Genomic DNA, 8,646 nt, shown 5'->3' with positions numbered 1-8,646 from the left:
TGCTGCCCCGCGTCCCCGTCCCTTGCAGCTTGACTTATCGTGGGGCAGGACCAGAGCTGCTGCGTCCGTCCGTCCGTCCCCAAGCCCCCATCCTTACTGGTGCTGGCGTGACGCCATCCTCTCCCTCGGGCCCAGCGTGGCACAGGCACCCCCAGCCCCTCGGGAGCCCCTCTCCTGTGCAGCACCTCACCCCTGTGAAACAGCGATGCGGGCACCACGTGCTCTGCGGGCACCGTGTGCTTTGCGGGCAGGGCTGGCAGGGTGGTGCCGGCTCGGGTCCCTGGTCAGCCGTGCCGGCAAGTCCTTCCAGTATTTCTGGCTCTGCCGAAGCAGGCGCCCAGCACCGCCCGGGGCCCAGACAGCACGCTGCCAGCTGGGGCAGGGCTGGCCCTGCGCACCACGGGGACGTGCAGGGGAGCAGCCCCGGTTCAGTGCTCCCGCCGAGCTGGGATGCTGCTGGGCCATGGCTGCACAGCCGGGCTGGCCACCTGGGCAAGGCGAGCACTGGCCCTGGCAGCATCTCCAGCTGCTTCCCTGCCTGGCAGCTCGCTCCAGGAGCCGTGCAGGCAGCGTCAGTGCAGGAACAGCCTTTATTAAAGCAAAATAACCTACAAAAATATAGATAACATCCTGTGCCCCAGGCCTGATCTGGCAAAGGAGGAACAAGGCTCCTGCCCAGGGCGAGGACTAGCTCAGCCACACAGAGCCTTTGGCCACCGGGGTCGGCACCCAACTCTTCAGGCCAGGCCTGTTCCAAGCCCCCGGGTTCGCTCTCATCCTCCTCCGAGCGAGCGTTGCTCCCACGGGCGGAGGTTCCCTACCAGCACAGCGTGCAGCTGCCCCAGTCCCGTCCTGGGCCAGGGCACGTGGTGGAGCGGAGGCTGTCCCCCGCCAAGGGTCTTCAGGGGCCATGCTGCTCCCTGCAGAGCCGCTCCCGCTGAGGAGTGCAGCGTGTGTGTGCAGCTGGGGTGACGGCTCCACCGCGGCCGGGCAGCGCCGAGGGGTGCGAAACGTGGGCGCAGCAGAGACGAGCCCTGCCGGCGTGCGTGGAGGTGGCCGTGGGACCCTCCCACCCCCTGGCAGGGCACTCACTGCTCCTGCGTGCCCCAGGAGATGTAGTCGGGGCGCGTGGCCGCGTGGTATTCGTCGATGAGCTGCTGCACGATCTCCCGGGAGTTGTCCAGCTCATCGAAGTTGTCCTTGAAGATGTCCTCCTTGCGGAACTGCTCCAGGAAAGCCTCCCGTTTGCGCAGCTTGTCGTACTGCCGGCACGTCCGCTCAAACAGCTGGAGAGCGGTGCAGCGGTCAGATGGGACAGAGCTCCCTGGGGGTCCCCGTGGGGTGGGGGTGGGGGGGCCGACCCCTCAGGCTGCTGCCTCGGAGGAGGCAGGCAGCCTGCCCCAGCCTGGCAGCGCGGTAGCTGCTACCCTGCACCCAGCCAGCACTCGGGATCAGCTCATGCTTCCGAGGCTGCCTTTGGCCTGGGAGAAAGGAGTCCCGCTGCAGCCTGACGCTGGGAAAAGGGCACGAGGGGTGCAGCAGGACCAGCAGGACCCCAGACCAGAGCCGGGAGCTGCCCACCCTCCTCCTGTCTGCAGGGCCCTCCGTGGAAGGCGCCAGTCCCAGAGAAGATCCATTTACAACTGAAAGGACCCCAGCACTGCAGCCGTGGGGTCCCAGTGCTGTGTAGAGGGAAGGCACTCACCGAGGAGATGTTGGTGTGGTTTGCCATCATGAGGCCGCTGACACGGTGTGCGGACGGCAGGTACGGGGACTTGCGGGACAAAGCCACCTGGATGCTGGCAGGACCCCAGGGGATGAAGTTGGCCAGTTTCCTCTCCCGGATCCGCTGCAGACTCTTGTGAACCTGGCGGGGTGAGAACAGCAAGGGGCAGCAGGGGGATGGGCAAAGCGGCCTGGTCCGTGCAGAGCCAGGAGCTGCTCCACGCAGGAAATACAGCCCCAGGAAGGCGGATTTTAGCAAACGGCCGGCAGGGAGGCTCCTCATGGCAAGGGACTAGTGGCTTTTCCACGCGGCCACACAGAAGCAATTCGGGAGGCAGTTCTCAGGCACCCCTCAGTCTCACCCCAGGACCCCCACGCAGGAAGACAGTGACTGTGCCCTTCCCTGTCAGGCCATGCCATTGCCATCAGCATCTGAAACAGCCATGGGAGCTCACCTGCGTGGGATCCACCTCCCCCTGGATGATGTTGAGGATGGCGATGTAGCAGTGGTTGGTCTGCCGGTCTCGTCCTGTGGACACCATCACGTTTTTAGGCTGCAGCAATCTTCTCATCACATCCAGGACTGTGGTTTTCCTCACGCTGGCCACCTGCAAATGCCAGCCAGGGGTCAGAGGGAGCAGGCGTACTGCCCTCTTGCCCTCCCCGCTGCCCTGCACACACACACAGAAGCGGAGGGCAGCTGGACGGAGAAGCCCTTGCCCTGGGGATGGGGCCACATGCGAAGTCACATGCAGGGCAGGGAAATCCCAAAGTCACACAACAGGCACAGCCAGGCTGAGAATCGGAGCGTTGGCAGAGGCTCCAGCACACGGTGAGGGACGGTGAGCTGCCCCCTCCAGCAGCACAGCAGGGGCTGGGGGCGAAGCTCAGCTGACAGGGGACATGTGTGTTGTCGCTGTCAAACTGCTGTCCTATTCCACTGCCAAGGCAAGGAGCAGGGCTGGAGGACAGCCTGCTGCACCCCCTCCCCACCTCGCCCTGCACTAAGCCCGTGGGCAAACTGGCCACTGCAGCCCCCGACTGCCAGCGGGGGCTTTGCCCAGCTGCTGCCTGCCAAGGGGGCCAGAGCCAGGGCGGGCAGCCGGAGGAGCGCCCGCAGGCAGGATGGCTCGGCAGTGTGGCAGCCCTGCTCCAGGCACCGTCTGAGCTGCTGGCTGAGCCCTCCCCACACTCCTCCCTGGGAGGACAGATCACACGCTCGATACCCTTTTCAGAGCCAGCAGTTTTTCAGATTTGCTTCTCTGAGTAACATCCTGAGGAAATGCACACGGCGAGAGGAGAAGAGCAGCTGTTAGCTCCCAGCAGAACCGAGACGCGGCCAGCGCAGGTGAGTGCCCCTCCGGACACAACTGCCCTGTTCTCACCCGGGGGGCTGAGGGGGCACTGCGTGGGGATGAGCTGAAGACGATCTGTGCTGTTCGATGCGGTTGAGGGGTGGCAATCCCCTCCCAGAACACAGATCCAAGCCACAGGAAGGGGCTGATTGCCTGGAGCCCACGATCAGGCTCGGAATGACAATGATCAAGTGTTCTGACCCAAACGGTGCGGGCCAGTGGCCCACTGGGCTGGCAGGACGGGCAGGGCCGCTTTGCTGAGCTCCCTCCGATCATTTCTAAGGGTGGTTTTTGTCAGATCAGGCATTGTCGGCTCTCCCATAGCTGCCGCAGCCATTCTGATATATGCAGCAGGGAGCCCAGCACAAGCACAAGCGCCTGCTCAAGTCTGATTCATATCACACGTGGCTGTCACGCGGTGCAGGCACACGGGCCTGGGATGTGGAACACGCAATTACAGCTCACACCAAGACCGTGGGACCGACTGATGTTACCAGGTGAGCACGGCAGCTCCTCCTGCCCTCGGGGGAGGATGCCTGGCAGGCTGCTTTACCGACTGGGGCTGCCTTACCGACTGGTCGGTGGTGAGTGGCGTGTAGCCGGTCATGAGGAAGTGCAGCCGGGGGGTGGGGATCAGCGAGGCGATCAGCCCGATCAGGTCGTTGTTCATGTACCCGGGATACCTGAGCGTGGTGGTGCTGGCAGACATGATGGTGGAGACCTGGGGGAGAGGATGGGGTCAGCATCTCTGTCAGCGCACTGTCCCACAGCACGTTCAACACCTGCTTCACCCAGCCAGGGCAGGGGAAGCTGGAGCACCCCCCCCGGGAAGGGCAGAGGACCCTCATTGACAGTTCCAGGCTGCCCACCACCGCGCCCAGCCCACAGAGCAGGCTCAGACCCAATGGAAGGCAGCGGGGAAGCCCCACGCCACCTTCTCCGAAGGGAGCGAAGGACCCTTCTCACCAGCTGGTTGATCTGAGAGAACGACGGGTTCTGAATGTGCAGCCGGTCTGTCGCGATCCGATTCAAGGCTGTGTTGTCCAGAACCACCTGCAAGAGAAAAAGTGGCTTTGTGAAGAGGCAGCCTGAGGAAGGGCAGTCGTGGCCACGTGTCCCAGGGCACCGGCTCACCCAGCACCGGCCCCGGCACAGCCCTCCGCGGCAGGTGGCAGACACTTGAAACCACGAGCTGACTCATCTGTGGAGCGTAACTGACACTGTCAATGGAAGCTCTTCCCTCACATCTTGGCTGTGCTCCCCAGTGCTCTTGCAAAGAGCGCTGCCTCTGGGCCAGCACCTCGCAGCCACCTTCAGCCCCACCAGCTCTGGCGCAGCACCTCCTGGCCTGCCCCACGCACAGATAAACTGGGAGGGACGGGCAGCGTCTCGGTTAGGACCTGACCGAAGGCCCCAGTGCGGGATGAAGATGCTGCCTGGCTGGGGCTCGCGGGCGCTGAAAGCGATGCTGGAATCGAGTTCAAGCAGAAGGCCACAGCGCAGCTACGCTGAGGAAGCACAGCCAGTCCTCGCTGTCACGAGAAGAATCTGCTGGATCCCGGAGGCAGAAATGCCAAGCCGGACACTTTAGCAGGGGTTAGGGCAGATTCCTTGTCCCTAGAGCCACTACATCGGCTCAGTCCTTCGGTATGGGGGTGTGCTCGCTACTGCGCTTGGGGCTTCGAGGCACACGGCATGCTGCAGCGGCGCCTGTTCCACACAGCTACAGCACTTGCCCCAGCAAAGGCTGTGGCTTTGAGCGGCTGGGGACAGGGCTGCCACCCAGGAGCTGGCTGCACTGCTGGCCCGACACGCAGCGGGACCCTTACCACGCAGTCAGCGTTCTGAGTCAGCCTCTTCAACGTCAGCAGAGAGTTGTACGGCTGCACGACAACATCACTCATCTCATCCTGGTTTGGGAAAACCGAGTAGGTCTCCACTAGCTTCTTGGGATACCTGGGTCGAAAGCACAGCCACCTCAAGGGTTAACACCACCAAGCCAGCACTCTCTCCTCCCACCAGCTCCCTTTGCAGTCTCCAGGGCTCAGGACAGCAGTGAGTCACCAGCGCTGCATGCCAGAGTCAGCTCCCAGGGAGGGAGAGAATTTGTCCCAGCAGTGCCTACCCCAGCAGTACGGGAGCAGGCTGCCAGACGGAGCTACAGGCGAGGCTGAGCCATCCGCAGGCTGATGAAGCAGCTGCCTGCAAGCCTTTTCGAGAGGCTGCAAGCTGGAACAGGCAGAGGTGGCAGCTCAGAGCCCACAGCTAGAGCCTCCCACCCTCCCCTACAGAGCCAGGGTGTCAGAAAGCATCTGCCTGATAAGAATGGCTGAGGGAAGGCAGAGTTTGGACAGCACAAGTCCACTTGCAGAGCCTCTGATGTCCCCAGGCATATCAGGAGCCATCCCTTGCCCAGGCAGCGTGCCAGGGATTGCACAAGGCAGTGTTTGGGTGGGGGCGGTGGCTCTGAGTCAGCTCTCCAGCTCCCGGCTTTGGCAGGGAGCCCAGGCTGGGCCAGACTCTGCCGTGAGGGAAGGGGACAAGGCTGAATACTCACCTGTCATTCAGTCTCTCCAGAAGGTACGAGCCCAGCCCAGAGCCCGTTCCACCAGCAATGGAGTGGCAGAGCACAAACCCCTGGAAGGAAGCGGAATGCAGGCAGCTCAAGGTGCAGCTCAGCCCCAGGAGCTGGCAGAGCAAAGCCACCCGGCGCCACCTCCAGCAGAGACCGGCCAGCCAGGGCGAGAACTCCCCCTGTGACAACCGAGGGCAGGGAGCAGAGGTGAGCCCTGGCTCCTCCAGACCACAGCGACAGCCACGTGCTCCTCAGGCCACTGCTGGAATCCATGTCTCTGCACCCACCGCACTGCAACTTCTGCTCAGGAGCCTGCTGGATTCCTCCCACCCCAGAAAAGATTTCAGAATGGCTCCAATGTCACCTTCAGGGTGCAGTCGGTCATACCGAGCAGAGGTACACAGTCTCAGCCCTTTCCCCAGGTCCTCCATGCCATTCCCCTCCTTTTAGAGTGCCCGAGGCCAAACTCCCTCTGCCTGACTTCAGGGCAGCTCCCACCTGCCACAGGTCCCACAACAGGCTCTTGGATCTTCTGCCAGCTTATTTTACAACATTTTCCCTTCCCCTGTTGCTATGTGACAGCCTGACACAAACACCAGGGAGCCCCTGTGTCTGTCTACGCACAAGAAATGGGTTTACACAGGCTGTGGCCAAGCTCCTGCCAGAGGCACACGGCAAAGCAACTGAAGAGCTGTGGGTACCCCTGGTGCCCCTCTAACCCAGCTGGAGGGAAAATGAAGCTGCAGCTGCCTGCACTCCTGTGGATTTCAAAGCACTCAGCAACTTTGGGTCTAAACACCTTCTTGCCAGCAGCCCGTGGCTCCCTCTTCTGCTGCAGGCAGAGGGGCAGCAGGTGCCTTGTCCCAGCACAGCCCTCCCTGGGGGACAAGCGGTGTTGTGTCCTGCTTCAGCTGACATGAGGGAAAGCCACGTGAGGGAGGTGGAACAGGGAAAGGAAAAAGCACCATAATGCCTGGAACTCTTCCTGCAGACTGTATCCTGCGGGATATGCCCAATGTAAGCAGTAATTGGGGCAGAAAAATGCCCCGCTGAGCAAACAGTAGGAGGGTTTCTAGGGAAGCCTGGCAGAAGCAGTAGTGGTGGGGAAGACCTTTCCGTAGTTCCCATCTCTGCGTGTTCTCTACTCAGCACCAAGAAGCAAGTTGTGCAAGTCTGTATACACCAGAGAGCTGAGCTCGACCTTATAAAAGAGCAGCCTGGCTCAGAAAACACCAAGCAGGGCAACCATATCCAAATCCACGGATTTACTTACCTCCAAACTGTCGCTCCCATCAGCCTCTCTGTCTATTATATCAAAAATATCTTCGTGAATTTTTTCTCCCTGCAAGAGAGACCAGACCAGATTTTGTTCCTTTCCCACACAAAATGCAGAAGAGCTCCTCAAGCCTGGTGTGAAGCCAAGTCAGACCGACAGTGTGACCCTGCACTCAGGGTGTCACAGAAGGTCGGGCGTAAATCCCTGCTGAATGACAAAGTATTCTTCAGAAACCACGGACTGAGCCTGAGATAAGAAAGCCATGCTAAAGCCTCACGCCCAACAAGCTGACCCGTGTTGGCACCCAGGAGCACTAGAGCTGTTACCTGCGAAAAGCCGCTGGCCCAGTTGTTCCCAGCTCCCCCTCCGTGCTCAGACAGGTAGATGTTCTCTGGGTTGTACAGGTTGGCGTAAGGAGAGTTCAGGATGGAGTGGATAACTCGGGGCTCCAGGTCCAGCAGCACAGCTCGCGGGATGTAGTGCTCATCGTCTGCCTTTAACAGGGAGCAGGAAGGTCACGATGCAGTTGCAGCTCCCAACGGCTTCTTACTGCAAGAGGAACTGCAAGTGCGTGTGCCACCCCCTGGCCATGGGACAGCGCGGCACAGCCAGCGCCTGGCAGGGAAGAGGAGGAAGAGAAACGTGTTATGTACAGCTTGTCTGTAACACAGCATCTTTTCCGAGCCCCACAGCATGTCCCGATGGCTGGGCAGGTGGAGGGGGGGTGGCTCGCCCCTAACGGGCTTGCACTCGCAGCGTTATGTAAGGTAGTATCTATAGCAGCCTCCGCCTCGCGTTCCTGCCTCCACAACACATCCATTTCCAGAAACTGGAGTGCAGGCAGGAGCCCTGGCAGCGTGCGGCTCGGCAGGAGCATGTGGCTGGGGCTACCACTCAAACCAGCCTGGGGTCAGCGTCAGCCCACCGGTCCCTGACCCGGAGGGGGGGTTGGTGGAGCGGGCTGCAGCAGTCACAGACAGCCCTGCTGGCCTTCATCAGGGCACGGATCAACCCAGCGACGAGGGCAGGAACACCCTGAAGTGCAGCGTGCCTGACCTGTGTGCCAGGGGCTGGGAGGGCAGGGGCAGGGGCTGAGGCAGGGACAGGGGCTGGGGAGGGGCTGGGCAGGGACGGTCAGTACCTGGTAGAAGAAGACGTCCTTGCGGTCGGTGCCCTCGGTGGCGAACTCCTCCACGATGCCCTCGGGGCTGATGCCGTGCTCGGCGCAGAGCTGCTTCCAGAACTCGAAGCCGACTGCGGGGGCCGCGGTCAGCGGGGCCAGGCCGGAGCAGAGCCCGGAGCATCCCGAGGCCGGCAGACCCCGCCCCCCTCCGTCAGACCACGCCCCCTCAATTAGACCCCCGCCCCCGCCAGCAGACCACGCCCCCGCCACCCCCCTTGCCCCCAGCATCCCGACCCCGCCCGGCGCGCGCTCCCCTGGCTCGTCCCCGTCGCCGCCGGCCCCGGGCGCGTACTCACTCTGGTTGCCGCACTGGCCCAGCTGCAAGGTGATGATCTCCCGCGGCATGGCGGCCGGAGCTCGGCTCGGCTCGGCTCGGCTTGGCTCGGCTCCGCTCTCCCGCCCGGCTCCCCCGCTGCCTCTCCCGCCCGGCGCCAACCACACTGCGCACGCGCACCGCGCACTTCCGGGACGGCGCCGCTGGCCCCGCCCCTCGCGGCACCCTGGGCAACGCGCCTGCGCATCGGCAGCCGGC

The 8,646-nt window shown here is 62.6% G+C and overlaps 1 protein-coding gene across 1 annotated transcript; it reads right to left on the bottom strand.

Moving 5' to 3' along the window:
* Positions 1–572: 572 nt before the first annotated feature.
* On the bottom strand, positions 573–8,568 carry TUBG1 (tubulin gamma 1). Its single transcript, XM_080369196.1, has 11 exons — positions 8,411–8,568; positions 8,073–8,185; positions 7,258–7,425; positions 6,929–6,997; positions 5,638–5,717; positions 4,910–5,036; positions 4,047–4,133; positions 3,652–3,801; positions 2,181–2,333; positions 1,706–1,867; positions 573–1,286 (listed from the first exon to the last, which is right to left on the bottom strand). Exons 1-11 carry the CDS (start codon positions 8,457–8,459, stop codon positions 1,089–1,091), a joined length of 1,356 nt encoding a protein of 451 aa, XP_080225322.1. The 5' UTR covers positions 8,460–8,568; the 3' UTR covers positions 573–1,088.
* Positions 8,569–8,646: the final 78 nt, after the last annotated feature.

This window comes from Falco punctatus, assembly GCF_963210335.1.
Source record: "Falco punctatus genome assembly, chromosome: 19".
Taxonomy (NCBI): Eukaryota; Metazoa; Chordata; class Aves; order Falconiformes; family Falconidae; genus Falco; species Falco punctatus.
This window is presented reverse-complemented; position numbering and strand designations above follow the sequence as displayed.

What these genes read in the sequence shown, in the direction of transcription:
- TUBG1 (XM_080369196.1), bottom strand. Translation starts at nt 8,459, where the DNA reads ATGCCGCGGGAGATCATCACCTTGCAGCTGGGCCAGTGCGGCAACCAG. An exon ending in GGGCCAGTGCGGCAACCAGA is followed by an intron (nt 8,186 to 8,410) that starts GTGAGTACGCGC and finishes CGGCCCCCGCAG; the next exon opens with TCGGCTTCGAGTTCTGGAAG. An exon ending in TCTCTCAGATCAACCAGCTG is followed by an intron (nt 3,802 to 4,046) that starts GTGAGAAGGGTC and finishes CCTCTCCCCCAG; the next exon opens with GTCTCCACCATCATGTCTGC.